Source organism: Canis aureus, chromosome 1 (assembly GCF_053574225.1).
Source record: "Canis aureus isolate CA01 chromosome 1, VMU_Caureus_v.1.0, whole genome shotgun sequence".
NCBI lineage: Eukaryota > Metazoa > Chordata > Mammalia > Carnivora > Canidae > Canis > Canis aureus.
Genome location: NC_135611.1, coordinates 5,232,501 through 5,250,653, shown reverse-complemented (window position 1 = coordinate 5,250,653; position 18,153 = coordinate 5,232,501). Strand labels below are relative to the sequence as shown.

At 44.9% G+C, this 18,153-nt stretch overlaps 1 protein-coding gene and 2 long non-coding RNA genes across 4 annotated transcripts in view; 1 reads left to right on the top strand and 2 right to left on the bottom strand.

Annotated features, from left to right (window-relative positions):
* CNDP1 (carnosine dipeptidase 1) overlaps positions 1-15,588 on the top strand; it is a 36,178-nt gene extending 20,590 nt beyond the window's left edge. For both annotated transcript variants that reach the window (XM_077879295.1, XM_077879375.1), the window contains exons 6-12: positions 1,127-1,327; positions 3,130-3,214; positions 8,266-8,426; positions 9,436-9,600; positions 10,890-11,031; positions 14,008-14,155; positions 14,331-15,588. In XM_077879295.1, the coding sequence (XP_077735421.1) occupies positions 1,127-1,327; positions 3,130-3,214; positions 8,266-8,426; positions 9,436-9,600; positions 10,890-11,031; positions 14,008-14,155; positions 14,331-14,397 (969 nt within the window). In that variant the 3' untranslated portion in view covers positions 14,398-15,588. The remainder of the gene's footprint in view (positions 1-1,126; positions 1,328-3,129; positions 3,215-8,265; positions 8,427-9,435; positions 9,601-10,889; positions 11,032-14,007; positions 14,156-14,330) is intronic.
* Positions 1-18,153, bottom strand: part of LOC144302448 (uncharacterized) — a 30,480-nt gene that overhangs the window by 7,100 nt on the left and 5,227 nt on the right. The window contains exons 2-4 of the long non-coding RNA XR_013369322.1: positions 3,107-3,235; positions 1,793-1,988; positions 745-972 (exon numbers count right to left, since the gene is read on the bottom strand). This is a non-coding gene — a long non-coding RNA (uncharacterized LOC144302448). The remainder of the gene's footprint in view (positions 1-744; positions 973-1,792; positions 1,989-3,106; positions 3,236-18,153) is intronic.
* The window catches only part of LOC144302470 (uncharacterized), a 9,242-nt gene continuing 4,322 nt past the window's right edge, over positions 13,234-18,153 (bottom strand). The window contains exon 2 of the long non-coding RNA XR_013369389.1: positions 13,234-18,153. This exon is cut by the window's right edge and continues 293 nt beyond it. This is a non-coding gene — a long non-coding RNA (uncharacterized LOC144302470).

Here is an 18,153-nt window from a genome sequence, read left to right as displayed (position 1 = left end):
GTCTTCCTCCCCCAACACATAGTGGTTACTGGTGTGTATTTCATTAATCACATTTTACCAGAAAATTTTTAAGCTTTCCAACTACTTCTCAGCAATTGTTTTCTAGTTAAATGTTAAATAGAGCTTTCAAATATTAATATATCAGAACTTTAGCTTCACTTCTTAAGACACATAGAAATAAATGTGTGCAAGGGATACATTTGAACAAATCATTATCCCAAAATGTCCTTAACCAACTGAATGACCGAAGGTCACTTACTTTCTAATATATAATCCTCCACTCATCCTGCCTTTGTTAATCTTTGGTGAGTCAATCCCACTCATTAAAACTAATTAGTATGTTTGTGCTATCGTTTATCTGAATAGAATTACTTCTAGAGTTCTCCTGTGTGTGTTTTATGCTCCAGGAAGACTTTGACCTTCCCTCTCAAAGATATGAAGTTATAAATTATAAAGATACAAAAAGATCAAAACCAAATGGGGGAAAGGCACATTGTAAAAATTTTAAAGGAGCTATTCTGTGCCCTAATATTAACCAGAGGAAAAACTCAAGTTCCATTTTGCTGTAAGATCAAAGCTTTGAATAAGTTAAAAGGCAGATAGAACTCAAAGCTGAAAAATAACAGATACTTGAAATAAAAATTATCCTGGGGCTTAAACATTAGACAGTCTTTCAAAGGAAAGAGCTCTCATTCATCATACTCAGAATTATGAGGACAGAAAAGAGATTTGTAATTGAATAACCTTTCTCGAAAGGTTCCTTCTGGGGAGAAGGAGGAAAGCGTCTGTCTCCGAGGAGGCCCAGCAGAGCTTCGCAGCGTGGGTATGGCTTTTCCTGCAGGAATTCTTCCCTGGAATCATCCTTTAGGGTCCACATGGAATCCAGCAGGGTCATGCTGGAGGCCAGACACTGGGTCTTCCCTTGTATTCTCCTTCACAGTCTTGGTTATAACTCCTTTGCTGTGAACGGAGCTGTGGGGAATGTGGACAACCTGTACATTGAATGTGTGTAATAATTAATGTATTTATGTCACATGCAAACTAATTCTGGATCTGAAAAAGATGAATGGGCAAGTCGTGCAATTTTTCTGACAGAATGGTTTGTCCTGTTGTTCATTTGATTCAGGATCTCCCTGTGAATATCAAATTCATCATTGAAGGGATGGAAGAAGCTGGTTCTGTTGCCCTGGAGGAACTGGTCAGAAAGGAAAAGGATCGGTTCTTTTCCAGTGTAGACTACATCGTAATTTCAGATAACCTGTGGCTCACCCAAAGGAAGCCAGCCCTCACTTACGGGACTCGAGGGAATAGTTACTTCAGGGTGGAGGTATTTGCAAGCCCCAGTAAGGTGGAGGGAGGAGTCCATCCTGGGATCTCGGCAGGAAGAGAGAAAGCTTTTGGGAGAGCAGAGTTCTGACCTGGAGACATGGCCCTGGGGCCCACAGGTCTCGGGACTGGGGGATTCCAGAAGCTTCCCACACCCAGGGGCCGTTCTAGGATTCAGGGATCTGTGACTCAAACACCAGAAGGCTGAGGAGGCATGGCTGTGGAGTTTGGGGGTGAAAAGAGCAGTGCATGGGGGTGAGGAGACTGCCTGGTCAGGGGCTGGGCTGTGGTGCCCTGGGGAGGAGCTCTAGATGCACAGATAGTTGCGGGAGGAGCAGGGGTGCTTCTTCCCGAGCCTCTTCTGTGCAGGTGCACAATGGCTTTGCAGAGAGAAGACTTCCAGAACATTCGTCTGTCTTGCTGTAGTTGGCCTCTGGGTGTTCCACTGAGTAGGAAGTTTGCTTACCTGCCGAGGAGCGATTGCTGGAAGTGGTCTCCATGCAGAATGGGTGGGAGGGCAGATTGGAGCACGATCAAGTGTCAGGCGGGATTCAGGGTGTAGAGTCCCCGTGTCTATGCAGTTGGGTGATCCTTAGCAGCTATGCTCAGTAGCCAGAGATGGACAAGCAGGCGGGGTTGCTGCAGGGTTGACTGAGGTCATTCTATGGGAAGTGAGGGAAGAAGTAGGAAAACGTGAAGCACAGTACTGACACAGACAGGTTGAAGCAATGAACAATGTGGGGTCAGGGGAGACAGGAGGACAACATGGGGGGAATTTGGGATGGGTCAAGTGAGGCCAAGAGCAGGTGGGGTGCAGGAAGTGACAAGAGAATGGGTGAAGGGGGATGAAGTTGGGAGTAGAAGGTGGGATAAGGCAGCTTAAGGTTTCAGAGGCGGGGCTCTGCAAACCCCAAAGTGCTTTAGTTAGTATGACCGCCCAGTGAAACAAAGGTCTTAAGCTGAAGTGACTGAACAGGCGATCCATCTGGCAGTGCTTTAGAGATGGCCTGGAGCTGGTGGGGGACCAGCCAGGAGGAAAGACAGAAGGAAGGAACCAAAGGGACAATTTAAACAAAACTCGTTAGGAATTGGTAGTGTACTGGATAAGGTGTGCACAGAAGTCAAAGATCATTTTAAGGTGACAGATTTATAGGACTGGGGTCATTTCTTATTTTGGAAGTGGGCCGGCTGGTAGGGAGTAATCATAGGAGAAGATGCTGAATTCCCTCCTACATCCATTGAATTTCAGACATTGGGAGCATAGCAAAGTATTATGCACCGCCAGCAGCCAAAATCTTTAGGTCAAGTGAGTAGGTGAAAGGTCAGCCCTACAGGGATGAGTGTGTGTGGTGTGGAGACAGTAACTGAAATCCAGGGAGGCAGTTCTTGAAGTTCTGTGTGTAGAGGAAGAATGAGCCAGGGCCTGAGCTCTGGGGTGGGAGGCTGGGAGAGTGGAGACAAGTGGAGACACCAATAGAATTATAAGAAAAGAATAAAGAGAAGATGGTTTCTGGGAGGAGGGTTGAGTGACAGAGGATGGGCTACCTGGACCACTCAGAGAGGGGACTGCTGGCCCCAGCAGTGCTGTCTTAGAGGAACAAATGGGTACAGAAATCAGTTTTGGGGATTCAGGAAAGAATGAGACTGAAGACATGGGAGGAGTAGATGCTCAAACTCGTGTGACTGGGAGGCACCCACCCAGTCCTGGGGGACAGTGCATGGGGCTGTGCGCCACCACGTGAACGCTATCACCAGAGCAACCACAGAGGTAAGTGCCTGCCTTTTCTTTCTCCTGTCCTATAGGTGAAGTGCCGAGATCAAGACTTTCATTCAGGAACCTTTGGTGGTATCCTCCATGAACCAATGGCTGACTTGGTTGCTCTTCTTGGTAATGTCTTATTTCATTTCACTTAAAAAAAAAAAAGATTTATTTATTTATTTGAGGGTTGGGATAGAGGCAGAGGAAGAGGGAGAGAGGATCTCAAGCAGACTCCCTGCTGAGTGTAGAGCCTGACATGGGCTTGGGGCTCCATCTCTTGACCCTGAGATCATGACCTGAGCTGAAACCACAATTCGGATGGCTTAACTAACTGAACCACCCAGGTGCCCCTTCATTTCACTTTTTAAGTGTCATGGAACCTACTAGAATGCATTTCTGTTTGACTCCATGCCACTCTCTTCCCTTGGCCTCCAAGCCAGTTCTGAATAAGGGTGGAGTAGAAGAAAAATCATAGTCTTAGCTTTCCCTCCTTTGGCTAAATGTTCCTTAGGTTTATTAGGTCCACATTACGTTTGCTGATGGACTGAAGCTCTTCCTCAGTCCACCCCATTTTCTTTTACTGGGTATTGTGATCTGGCCATACTCAGGGGCAGAGAGAGTCCTCTGGAGAAGCATCTGGAGGAAGCATCTGAAGCAAAGGCTCCAGAACCATTTGGCTTCTGTTTCCAGTTCTGTGGCCTCAAGTGGCACAGAGAGGCCATTGGTTTGCTCGTCTCTGCTCCTCACCTTCTGTGGTGTGACCGGAGTTCACAGGCAGAAGTCATGTGTACGTGTATGCTTTTCTAGAGAGCCAGTTTGCCCACCCTGACCACCTCGATTCATCTTGTAGCTCTTGCTCGCATTTAGGCTGGATCCCAGGAGTGAAGGAAGCTGAGTCTTCGGGAGCCTCACTTGGAGTCCCTTTTACAGTCCTGGCAGGGACCCTGCACTTTTATGTTCATCATTTGGTGTTCTTTTTTTTTTTTTTTTTTTTAAAGGTTCTCAGGGAAGCTTCAGCCCCACAATACTTGGATCTGTCTCCTTGGCATAAAGGGTACCTTTATGCAAATTTTACCACGTGCCCCTTTGGGGCAGACAGTGCCAAAAAAGGGCATCTATTAGCAAAAGTCTCTTGTCTTTCTATGTTGACACAGCTTTACCTCTGCCCCACTCGCTTGCATCCCTTTGGCCTTGGCAGTCTCTGACGGGGCAACTGGGCCACCTGTTGGGAGCTGTCCTCAGGGTCTTCAGAACCATCTTTAGTTGTAGAGCTTTGTGCTCCTTCATTCTCCAAAGTGAATAATGAAATCTGTGTGTCTACCTGTCGTGTGATCTAACTCTGCAATCTATCTTTCATTTATCTCCCATCTGCCTATTCTTTCCATCTACTTATCTACCATCAATTTCTTCCTTTGTGGCCTTCTAGTTTTCCTAAAATATAATTCTTGGGCAATATTTCCCATACTGGACAATTTCAAATGGAATAAAACAATCCATTTTCCTTCAAAGTGTTTAAAATGTTTCCAAAAGAATTCAGATAGCATACAACTCAATATTTTGAGGAGGAGGAGGGAAAGGGTTATGTTTCTGTTTTATCAGAACTAATTTTCTCTTCCCTAGGAATGGCATCATCAGATGTTTATGGTACATTTCAATTTCCCCCCAATAATGATTGCTGCGTTACATTCTCTTAGATGGTACGGTTTCACCCAGGCATGGAATTCCACTTAGTCCTGCAAATGCATATGGCTCTGCTAGGAAAAATCAGATTGGAATCATGAACAGAATGAAAAGCATATGGTTTCACTTTCTTTAATTTTTGAGACAAATCAAATAATCCATAACAAAGTGATTCTGGAATGGATCATCTATGTGGCTTTCATATGCTTTGTACAAAGACCTAAGGGCATGGGGTTGAGCTTCAGCACTGATGACAGGCAGTAGCGTCTTGGCTCCTGTGCCTTCCATCAGGGCCACTGCAGGTTAGGATGTCCTGGGAGAGCTGGGCCTGTCGGGTCCTCCTCCTGCATACTGGCAGGTGCCCTAAACATTAGTCAGGGAGCCTCCTGCTGCTGTGCGACCTTGTGCAACTTCCCAATCTCTCTGTCCCCTATTCCTCATCTGTAGATCCTGATAGCCAGGGTCACTAATAGGTTATACGTGTTTATTGAGTGCCAACCGTGTGAAAGGCGCGGGAGTCTCCAACCGGGAGACACAGTGAAGGGTGATGGTGGGGGTGCAGATACCCAGTTTGCACAGAGCCCTCAGCTCCTGGGCTTTTCTCTTTGAGGACATTCACCTTCCCTGAATGCTCCTAAAATCCACAAAGCAGGATTTGGGCCTGCTTTGATGGCCCCAAAGATCACTGGGCCCAGGGCACTCTTCTAAGCACAAACTACACCATAGTATTAAAATGTTAAATTCTGAGAGGACTCCTGGGATCAGGATTACATTTGCTTCCTGTGTGCAGTTTTCAAAGGCACCACCCTCTGGGCCTCCTGTGCATTTCCGGGCTGGGCTCCTGGCCGAGGAGGAGGGGGAGAGGGAGGGGGAGGGGGAGGCGGTGGCAGCAGTGGCCTGGTTCAGGGGATCATAATTTCAAGTGGGAAATGAGGAGGGGGGTGGGGAGATGAACTCCTTCAGCAACATCCTGTTTTTTTGGGAATGCATTCAGTGTTGAAAAACCCTGGCAAAGAAGTAGCAAGAACAGGGCGTGTAAGGCAGAGGCCTGGCCAGCACGCTGGGCGCTTTCCCACCACCGGGTCCTGCAGTGACCTCTCGCAGCCCTCCCTGGAGCAACCCCTGCTGGCGGGTGGAAGGGGCAGGGAGAGGAGGATGTGCTCTCCTCTGCTCTGGGGACACGCATCTGCTGGCACTCTTTGCAGCCCGCAACTGGGAGGGCTGCCCTGCGCCCTAAGGAGACAGGATCCTGATGCGACTCCATCCTGAGCCCCAGCCGGGCCAGTTGTGCTGGAGAGGTGCAGTGAGTGTGTAGAAAGGCCACTCTGCTCAGACCCCAGCTTCACTTGCTAACGACCTCTGCCCCCCACCCCCCACCCCCCACGGCAATACCTGCAGGGCCAGCTGGAATGATAGAGAAAATGTCTAGTCCTGGGTCGGGACATGGAAGCTGAGCATCCTGGCTGCCAAAGTATTTCAGGTCTTACTGGTTGCCAACCTTGACCCTCCCAACACTCTCTTCCCACTGCCAAGGCTGCACAGACCCTCCCACACCACCTCTGGGGCCCAGCCATGCTGCTGCGCTGGCTTTCCCGTGCCCCTGCCCCTGCTTGCAGACCCCCAGCTGTTTCTTTACCATGGGTCTGTTCCAGCCGCGTCACCAGCAGGGGCTGCGTCTCACCCACGTTTGCAGCTCTGTTCTCGCATCTGAGAATGTCAGCAGAAGTCGAGGGACAGGCACTTGAGGGAACACTCAGTGATGGTATTACTGGTGGCGCTTTTATGTTTGGTTTGGATTTTGCTGAGGGCACGGAGGGTGGACTGCAAAGCACTGACAGCCAGGCCCAGCCATTGGCACCCAACTTATTTTTTTACTTGAATTTTACAATGGGTTTATACCTTCTATTTACTACATTCTACACTTGTTTGGGCTAAATGCAGAGAATTCCACAGTTCAGTACTGCAGGGAGGCTTGTACCTGCACAGTGTGGTTGTAGACTTTTGGCTGATTTATGCAGGGGCAGGGGTAGGGGCTAGGGAGGTCATGTTTAAGCCAGAACAGTGAAAACTTCCCTTCTCATTTTGCTGCCTCAGCACCTCAAAACTGAGGTTTTGCTTTCTGGGATCATCTCAAAGTTCTGGGACACCCAGTATATACTGCCATTCCTGTTGGTTCTGGAAGGGTGGTTACTTTGGATCCTGTTGTGTCTACACGGAGAGCCAAATTACCTACTGGTCAGCCCAGGGAGAGTCACATTTGTCATTTAGCCTGTGCACCAAGAGATGGCGCTGTTGCTGATGAAAGTGGGGTCTTCAGGAATGGCCAGGTCCCCAGGGTTCATCAGGTGGCTTGACCACAGCAGGTACCAGTAATGAGGGGGACAGCTGGATTCTCCCAGAGCCTGCGACCCGGGGCTTTGTAATTGTCCTCTGTGAGACCAAGATTTGAAAACATGGTGGTTCATGATGGTTTTTTGACATTGTCAAGTTATAGTCCCATTAAGAATGTGGAGCATAGGGCACCTGGGTGGCTCAGTGGTTGAGTGTCTGCCTTCGGCTCAGGTCATGATCTCAGGGCCCTGGGACCGAGTCCTACATCGGGCTCCCCGCAGGGAGCCTGCTTCTCCCTCTGCCTATGTCTCTCTGCCTCTCTCTGTATCTGTCATGAGTAAATAAGTAAAATCTTAAAAAAAATAAAAGAATGTGGAGCATATTTTTTATGAAGTGTCTTTACTTGAATGAAAGGCCCCAGGTGGCCTGAGGATGAATTTAGATGCCCTGGATACATTTTTCACCATTTCTGCTAGTCTCTGCTACTTTGATAAGTATGTTCTGAAGGTAGTGAGCAATGTTCACTAAACCTCTGCTTCTACTTCCTCCGTAGATATTTGATGATTTCACCCCCACTTCTATTAATCCCCAAACTCCTTCCTAAATAACAGACTAGAATATCTGCTTATTCACTCTGAAGGCATTTGTGGTCATGATGTAGGCCTCCTAGACTAGACCTCAAGGTATTATGCTTTTGATCAAAGGTGAGTCTCTATCCTATGATAGTGTGTAGGGGAGAGAAGCTGAGAAGGAATGAGGATTTTTGGTTCCTCAGGAATGTCTGTATAGACCTATACATACGTATTTAAGATTTTTAATAGTGAACATACATTGCATCTTAACTCAGGATAAAGCAAAATTTCAGAAAGAACCTGATTTGTGATACAGAAGGTGTAATTGAGAACTGGTGTAATGCAGGTAAGCCATCACCTATGACCTTGTGTTTCCATCTCTCCGTTGATGAGGTGGACAGTAAAATGGATCTGCCTCAGCCTCAGCCTGTGTGTGGGACCAGCTGCGTCCTCCAGCCATCCCCCTGGAGATGTGAGTGGTGCCAGTGGCTCCGCCAGGGGGACCAGGGCCAGTCACGAGGCCCACTGTGGCCCCTGGTCCTGCTCCAGGCCCAGAACATCCACTCACTCTTACCTTCTACCTGGCTTTGGTTGCAGGGAGCCTTGTGGACTCATCCGGTCATATTCTGATCCCTGGAATCTATGACCAAGTGGCTCCTCTTACTGAAGAGGAGAGAAAACTGTACAAAGCCATAGATCTGGACCTAGAAGAATACCGGAACAGTAGCCGGGTTGAGAGATTTCTGTTTGACACCAAGGTATGGTCCCAGGTTGATGGCTAATGTGAAAGAGGAAAGGCAGTAATAAATTCTATTTTTCCAGTTCCTGATTTACTGTGGGAGGCTCATCTGCACATTTCAGAACTGAAAGCAGATGTGAATTCTGAGGCAGATTTGTCCTTTCACAGCCACTTATTTCCCTCAGGTCTAGAGCAACCCAGACTTTATCTGGGGTCCAACTGGCCTCAGGTGCATAGCCTTGGGGCAATCCCACATTTCACAGACACGTTTTCCGGGGTTTCTTAGACTCAATCCCAGCTATCTCTGCTTCCTATCTCCTTAAAGGCTGAGAACAATCTGAGATTATTCCAGCCCCAAACCCCTAATTGTTCATTTTAATAGAATTAAGAGCCTTAGGGACTAATCTGTACATTGCTACATCACTGCCTCAGGGTAGTCAGGAAACCACAGCCCAAAGCCATTCATTTCTGGCAAATTTGGATGTTTTCTTTCTCCTTCTTCTTCTTGTTTTTACAACCTTTGCCTGCTATGGTGAAGGATGGTTGTGGCTGGTTCTGGACAGGGCTGCCAGGAGAGGGAGAACCAGGTGGAACAGAGGCAGTGGAGTTTATTATGGGGAAGTGTATCCCTTCCCCCGGACCATAAGCAGAGTTCTTTGCAGCCTTCTGAAAAAGAAAATGCATTTACCATGCAACTGAGTGTCGTAGTGATTGGGGATAGAAATTTATAATCAAGCCCCAAATTCTGAAAGCTCCTTTGCCATCTATTAACTTCAGAGCTTGGGTGAAGAGGGGCCTGCATCAGTGGAACAGGTTGGTTGGAGGTGGGGAGGGGACAGCAGAGGGTCTCAGGGCCGGAGGGGAAAGACTGCCTGTGTTATCGGTCCAGGCGTGTCTAAGGAAGGTGATAATTAACTTGTCATGAACGGTGGCAGAGATGTATAGGAGTCGGTGATACAAGCAATACAATTCAAAGAGTTTTAATCAAACATTCTTTTGTATAGTAAAATAATTTTATTTTAATTCAGGAGGAAATTCTAATGCACCTATGGAGATACCCGTCTCTTTCAATCCATGGGATTGAGGGTGCGTTTGATGAGCCCGGAGCTAAGACAGTCATCCCTGGCCAAGTTATAGGGAAATTTTCAATCCGTCTGGTCCCTCACATGAATACATCTGTGGTGGAAAAACAGGTAACAAATGCGCATTGTTCTTCCTACGGCACCATTTCTGAGCGTCACATCCCACAGTGTAGTGAGCTATTCAGTTGTTAGTGCTGAAGTATCATTTTCCCCCCAATATAACTGGAACAGATGTCAAGAAACCAATATAATTTTTGTTCGGTAAAAATCTCTTTCTGCAATTATACGCAATTACAGTAGTCAGATAAATAACCATTTGAGGTTGGAGTGATGGGAAGTATTTTTACATTAAACAATTGACATAAAGGCAAGATTGGTTTACACACAGATGGAGAAGCTGACTGCCTATGGCCGCATGGAGCTGGAAAAGCTCAAACCCATAGTTAGTTTGCCCTTGTTGTCTGAAATCAACACTCTGAAAGCAGCTGTTTTAATGAAAATGTTATCTGGAAGGAGTTACGTGTCTAAATTATCAACCTGTTGTCAGTTTACCTCAAGTTCAACAGAAAGAAGGCTCTGAATGAGTGAGCTCCAGGAATGCCTCATTCCAAATCTCTACAACACCTTGACCTTCTTTATTGTCTTTTTAGCACTAATTACATCTTAAAATGCCCTCCTTCCCTATCTCAGTCCCTGTTTTTCTCCCTCCCTTCCCCCGTTTTGGATGCATCGTTTCTATTTCTCAAAACATGGGTTCCATCAGGGCAGCCCCCTTGGTCTTGCTCCCAGCTGCGTTCTCACACCTAGAACTGTTCCTGCCAACATGACAGGCATTCATCCAGTGTTTGTCAAAGGAATGAATGAGAGGAACGTTTCAGAGTGTGAGGAGTTTTTCTTGGGAGGATTTCCATGGTAGCCATTGGCCTGGAGCCCAGGGGACAGAGAAGGATGCTGACAAAAGGCTCCTTTATAGCTTAGCCTGGCATCACCGCCCCTCCCCCTTTGCAGGAATTTCCAAATGCCTAATGTTCCGAAAATAGTCATTAAGGTCCTGACAAGCCCGAAAAGAGGGATATCCAAATTGAGAAGTTGTATTGTGTTTCACAATGACCACGCATTAATTGTCTGACACTGTGGTCAGAATGGGGCGGGCGCAGGGCTGAGGATTGGAGGGTCCCTGGGTAGAAGGGGTGTAGGACCAGGGTTTTTCTCCCTGCTGAAGGCCTCAATCCCAGAGCCCCTGCTCACTCTGTCCATCCTCTGTGAGGAGGAGGGTAAAATCACAACACTTGGACCTATTGAGCTGGGATTTCAGTTTCTTGATGAAAGATTGCTGCACATTCACTGCATGAGAGAATAACTTGAAATTTTCTCTTACAACTGAAAATGTTCCTTTTCAGGTGAAGCAGCATCTTGAACACGTATTCTCCAAAAGAAATAGTTCCAACCAGATGGCTGTTTCTATGATGCTAGGACTACAGCCATGGATTGCAAATATTAAAGATAATCAGTATCTTGCAGCAAAAAGAGCCATCAAAACAGGTTAGACTTGTGATACTTGGAGTTGCCAGTTTACAGTGGGACCAGAGCGTGGTGTGTGGTGGGGCAGCGGAGAGGAGAAAGCAGGCACGGTCAGAATTTTCTTTCAGCTCTCCTTTGCCCGTTGGCTGTGTTACTGAATGTCGGCTACACTCCAGGGCTCTTTTTTTTTTTTTTTTTTTTTAACCACCAGGGCACTTGATCCATACTGTCTCCTGACCCCTGACAGCCCTCCCCAGTTGACAAAGTCTGTCTGGAAGAGATTAGGGAATTTGCTGAAGGGCACCCAGCTGGAAGTGGCAAAGCCAGGTTCATGTCTGGAAACCTGAATTTTGGGCAAAATGATGGTCTTGCAAGCCTCTGATACTTATAGGAATGATGGCCAACATATAAAAATGCCCTTTAAAAGGCTCAGCTGGATTTGCATGAAAGTAAAGGAAATCTGGGGTTAAAAATAAAGGAGCTAGGGGCGCTTAGCTGGTGCAGTCATCTAAAGGACTGACTCTTGATTTCGGCTCACACCATGCTCTTGGTTGTGAGATTGAGCCCCGTATCAGGCTCTGGGCTCCCCACTCACTGGGGAGTCTGCTTGAGATTCTCTCCCTTTCTTTCTTCCTCTGCCCTACCCCTCCCATAGGTGCATGTTCTCTCTCTCTCTCTCTCTCTCTCTCTCTCTTAAAAAATCTTATTGGGCAGCCTGGGTAGCTCAGCGGTTTAGTGCCGCCTTTGGCCCAGTACCTGATCTTGGAGACTTGAGATTGAGTCCCACGTCAGGCTTCCTGCATGGAGCCTGCTTCTTCCTCTGCCTGTGTCTCTGCCTCTCTGTGTCTCTCATGAATAAATAAATAAAATCTTTTAAAAAACCTTATTAAAAAAAAAGAAGGAGCTAAAATATAATGGAGAAGGCTGACCCTGGGTTGCCCTGTAGGATTTGTTCATCTTGGTCAAAAGGAGGTTTGGGTTTTTAGGTCAGCAGAAGTTAGGGAATAGGAAGTGAGACTCACTATTTAAAGCAGGGCATCCCCCAATCGCCCTTTATAGCTTAGCCTGGCATCACCGCCCCTCTCCTTTGCAAGAATTTCCAAATGCCTAATGTGGTTAGGGAGGGGGCTGACCACAGATCCATCCTCACAGGGTTTGGGTCTTTAATCTCCACTCTCCATGTGGTCCAGTTCTGATGCAAACAGCCCCACTGGCAGGCCACCTGGGATTTTTCACAGAGAGGCCTCCTGGGGATGCTCATTTTATAAAACTACCAAACACAAAAACTCAATTCCAGCCTATCTGACTCTGAAGCTAGTGATGTTTTCAGAGCCACTCTGCTTCCCTGGAGGTAGGGAGGGCAGCACAGCTTTATTTGGAATTTCTTTGGTGGTGCCTATTTTGACTGCATATACTTCCAAGGCCTGGGCAGGGTCCTGTTGTTGGTGTGCACAGGACACATCCCTGGGCTCCAGCTGCCCAGGCAGGGAGAAGATCTATCCAGGCTCTTTGGCTTCTGCAGCAGGAAGGTGACGCTGCCAATTGCAAAATAGGGGACTCTCTAAAAAGCAGGGGGACTTTCAGAAAAAGCCAGGTGGGGAAACACTATGGACTAATGGCACTCTCTCACAGGTGAGGCCTCAGGCCACATCCCTAACAGAGCACAGCTGGAATTGGAGGTCCCCACCACCTAGGAGCACTAACACTTGATCAGGGTTATCTGTACAAAGGACAGCGACATTAAACATTAGAGGATAGGTCTGAGACTTGGAGCCATACTTTTCTACATAATTATTCCTACTGCTCCCATTTGTAGCAGTATTTTACCAGTAAAATTTGGTCAAGAAAGGAGGAAGAAAAGTTCTTAGGAAGGTAAATGTAATCCCAGCTGAAGAGTGATGTGTGATTGAAATGTCAAGGTCAACAGTAAAGCCCTGAAATATTCTTGCAGGAATGCATAAGGCACCTTGTGGTTTACTGTGTGTGAAACAAGTTCTTCTAACGAAGCATCTTTACTAACATTCACACCCCAGTCTGTGGATAAAGAAGACATGGCATATTACCTTTGTGTCTTCATTTTATTTTGCATTTCCAATCCATCACTGACAACTTATCCTCTCCCCTGGAAGGCTTGAACTCACCACTCCTTAGACCCTAGGATATCCATTACATTTATTTCATGAGATACCTTGACAGTTAAGCACAAACACCACAACATTCAGGTGATAGTTGAATACAGCTGTTTATTTGTATACTGGTTATACCACCAAAGAAATCCCACTTTCCAAATATTTAATTCATGAAGCAACCATAAAAGTAGGTACATTTCTTGTAATACTCTTGCCAGAAGTGCATGACCTCTTCCAACCATGAGAAGATATCAAACAAGCCCAAATGAAGAGACACTTTACAAAGCAACTGATCAGAACTCTTCAAGAAGAGTCAAGGTCATGAAAGACAAGGAGAAACTGAGAAAGTTTCACAGACCAGAGGAGAGTTAGAAGAAGTGACAAAACGCAGTGCAGGATTCTGGATTGGATCCTGGAATGGAAAAAGGGAAGCACTGGTGAAATTCAGATAAGGTCTGAATCTAGTTAATAATATTTTTCCAGTGTTAACTTCCTTTTCTTTAAGATTGTACGATAATTACATAAGATGTTAACATTACAGAAAGTAAAGTAAGGAACATATGGGAGCTCTCTCTGTACTATTTTTGCAACTTTTCTATAAAATCTACAATTCAAAATACAAATTTTATTTAAAGTTTTTTTTGAAGTGGGTAATTATAAAGAATGCAACCATGGTTTTCTTCGTGACTCTATTGTCTTCAGAATATAAACTGCATGCTATCAAGAAGCTTACCTACCCCAGACACCAAAGTTAATGATTAAATAAAAAAGAAAAAGGGAAAGATAAAGCCAACACTACACTTGAGAAGATTATGAGGGATGGTCTTGTCATTATTTTATTCAAATGCCTTCTTTCCCTGTGCTTCAGTGTTTGGAACAGAGCCAGACATGATCCGGGACGGATCAACCATACCGATTGCCAAAATATTCCAGGATTCCATCCAAAAGAGTGTGATGATGCTCCCGCTGGGTGCTGTGGATGATGGGGAGCACTCTCAGAAGGAGAAAATCAACAGGTTAGTGGATTCCTGTCAGACGCCAATTCTTCACTGCTCAAAAGCCAGGTCTCCACCTGCTATATATTTTAGATTGCATTCACATCACCAAATCTTCCTATTTACATTGTAGGCAACTTTCCCCCATCACCTGAACCGAAGTAACAGTGTTTCTCTTTATTTCTTCCTTTGTTAGGTGGAACTACATAGAGGGATCCAAATTATTTGCTGCCTTTTTCCTAGAGATGGCTAAGCTGCATTAATAATGATGAACCTTCCAGCTTAAATCTGACCTACTGACAGATACCTTCTTCTGCACACCTGGACAGGAACAGAATCTAAGTAACCAGGGAAATATTTCCCAGTCCGGGAAATAATGCTTTCCTTCCCATTTAAAATGTCTTAGGACATTTGGACCAGAAATAAAATATCTTAAAGGCACAGACATTGGGAATGGTATACTGTCCCCGTGGCACACCTTTCTAAAGTCACCGCTACCTGCAACATCTCCCCCAGTTTGGCTCCAGGAGCCCCAGGATTGGACTCACTCTTTCCTTGGAGCACAAGGACATTCCTCCATTAGACTCTCCCTGGCAATTTGATAGGTCTGATCACACCAGTGTGCTTTTAGGTTCTGAGGTGCTCATGACACATCATCATTCCGTACAGTGTTTATATCAACCTTGCTTTTACCACACATTTCATTTATTAGTAAAACTGTTGGTTCCACCACTGGCTACCATGATTTCCCTGTGGGTTCATTTGTAGAGGAGTAACTAAAGCATGATGTCACATTAACCTCTTGCTTCCCCTTCATTTATTTTGCCTGCTTCTTGGAAAGTTCTGAAACAGAAATGATCAGTAGTTGTGTCCTTATGCCACTTGGGATTCCCTGTATGAAGATGAGTACTTTTTCTATTCCAAGGTTCTTTACCTTTTCTGGGATTGATGCCAACCAACCACCCCTCCCGCACCCTATTCTTTGTAACCCACCACTGAAGCCCGCCCCCCCCCCCCCCCCCCCCCCCGCAATCTGTGCATATGTAAAGTCACCACTGCAGAATCAGTCCTGATAGAATTTCTCTCACCCTGTTGGAATTTTACTTCAGTGACTACATCTAAATTGCTCAAAGCTTTTAATAGCATCAGTTTTAGATAGAGAACGAATCTAATCAGCCCTGACATCAGTAACACATTCTAAATTTAAAGCCATCAGCTAATGCTGCATTCAGTAATCATTTTAGTTAACCATCTTGTTTGGCTTGATTGCATTTGATGGTGTAAACAAACAAACAGAAAGAATATAATTTTTCTCCAGTTGAGTGTATGTAAACAAATCAATTTAATCTTTATAAATTCATTATTTAAATCACATTAATGGAGAAGGATTTAAGAGTTTATTAAAAGATGTTTCTCTTATGATTCCAAATAAAATCAAAGTGTAACACATTTAATCTCTTTGTGGGTTCTTGAAACGTTAGTTTTAAAATTTGCAACACCACATCCAAAAGGGCTGCATTATAGGGCCAGCGATTCAGCTTTACCCTGAGTCTCGTCACAGCAATGGACTCGGATGAGGTGTGAGTCTGGAGGTATCCATGAGTGACCTTTCTCTCTGATGCTAGAAAACATCAATTCCTGTTTCTTGAGTATTGGCAGGTGTTTGATACTTTGTTATGCTTGGTTCATGCTTGCCACATTATGTTGAATCGTGATGTTTGGATCTTGTGGGACCTACCTGACGTATTCCGTAGAGTTCCCAAGAATTAATTGTAAGAGGTTTATGATGCCAATTTATATTCTTAAAAGGGTGTTCATTAGTGAATGAACAAAAACTGGCTGTAGGATATATTGTAAGCACTTCTGTGATGGTGTGGGCCATAGTGCGAGAGCCTCGCTGGCCATACATGTTCTCTGCACTTGCAGCTGGAGGAGGGCAGTGGCCAGGACACATAGAGGACTTGATGTGGCTCTCTTCTCCCTCCATTTGTTCACTTCACACCCTTTTCTCAGTCTTTATGTTAGCAAGATGCCCGTGACTGCCAGCACAGCCCCACCCAGCTCCCTTTCCTAAGAACCGGACCCCCTACCCTCCTGCATAGTTCCTATCTGAAATTGGACTCATCTCAAATGGAAACAAGTCTTATTCATCTTCCCAAACCTGTTTCACCTCCAGTGTTCCTGGACCATTGGAATCCTGACTGTTCTCTGACATTTCCCCTTTCAAATCCAGTTCAGTATCTAAACCTGTTGACTCCATTTCCACTGTCACTTCCCACAGCTTGAAGGCCAAATCCTAACTTCTGCTGGGTTATTGCAAAGCCCCTCCCGAACCTCTTTGCATAAATGCAGCCCTCTTCCATAGAAGTGTCACACTGCAGTATGCACACCCCAGCAAAGTGCACGGTACATAGTAGATGCTCCATGTTGCTTGCTGAAATCTTCCTTTTGAATCTGTAGCTACATTTTTGAGTATCCTCTAGTAGGCCTGCTGTGCCCTGTACAGACCTCTATCTTTATGCTCTTCCTCTCAGGCTCTTCCTAGTTGAAATTGTCTTGGGAATAGCCAGTGCTGGGGAAAAGTACATTAGGATGTCACATTGAGGCGCCATTGACTGATAATGGTTCACTCATGTGTATCCTGCTGGGCAGCACTTGTGTCTTCACGAGGATCATGCTTTAATTCAGAGGCCACAAAACAGCAGTCTGTGAGCTCCAGGCGCCATTTACCCTGTTTCATGTGGCCTTCACAATGTCCTACATACTTTTGAATTGGATGCCAGCATTTCAAAATTAGTAGACTGATTTACACAAAAGATTTCTCTTGAGCAACCACAAGATTGGGCCACACTGAGCTGCTGTTCACACAGGCTGGTGAACACACTGAGCTGAGAGGTGGTGCTAAGCACAGTGCCTGGCCCATAATATGCACTCAACAAATTTCTAAGATATGGAAAAGAAGGAAGCTCACAAAAGATGATGATGCTATTCAATATGGTTCCTTACTTCTACTGATAGCTCCTTTCACTTAAAAAAATACCTCAAATGCCATTTTATGATAGGGCCAAGTGACTTTTAAATACCATACTATTTTAAATATCTAGTTTAAAATGTATTCAACATCATCTAGCTTTTGTCTTTTAATTTTTTTTTGCCTTAAGTTGTAATATTAATTATGTAATAGCTAAAGAATTAAACAATGATTTGAGGTCTTGATTATATAAGATGAAATATTTGTTTCTGTGATGATGTATTTATGTCCGATCTAATGTAGTTATCAGCCTTAAATACCCATGCTTTTCATGACAAGCAGTAAAACTTAAACCAAATATGTGCCTAATCCTTGCACATATTATTTTTGTTCTTCCACTGGCCAACTCTAACATCCACATTCTATTTTGTAGAGCTTGTGACATTCAAGAAAGATAATCTTCCTCTGTAGTACATTGAAAAGAACTTTCCTCTTTAGAAAGCAAGCTCTGGGAGGCAGAAACTGGGTTGGGTACAGTCTATGTTTTGCTCAGCTGCCCAAAGGCACAAACAATTGATGACGTACAAAGAGAAATACAAGAGATTTCCTAAAGAAAAGTGATGCATTCTTTCTTTTCTAGCATGATGTGGAAGAAAATGGCTGGTAGGTGTAATGACTATAATTTCTTAACAGTTATGATAAGTAAATGCTTCTGAGCTTTTTTAGCTTGGATAAATTGAACAGAAAAAAATGTTCATTACATGGAAAAATTTTATTTAAAAACATTATGCTAGTATAATTTCTTATCCAGAATGAAAAAAAGATGTCAGAAAAATTATGCCTTTGACTATGATAGAAAATGTGAAGTTTGAAATCATCTCACCTCCCACATTAAAATTCAACCAAAACAGCATTCAAAGAGAACGTAGATTTAAAATTCTAGCGTGGGTGGTTAAGTGTTTGTAGCACATTCTGACTGTTCTTGTAGGTAGGCATTTCAATGTAATGGCAGAACATGTTAATTTGAAGGAAATTAGAACTTTAAATG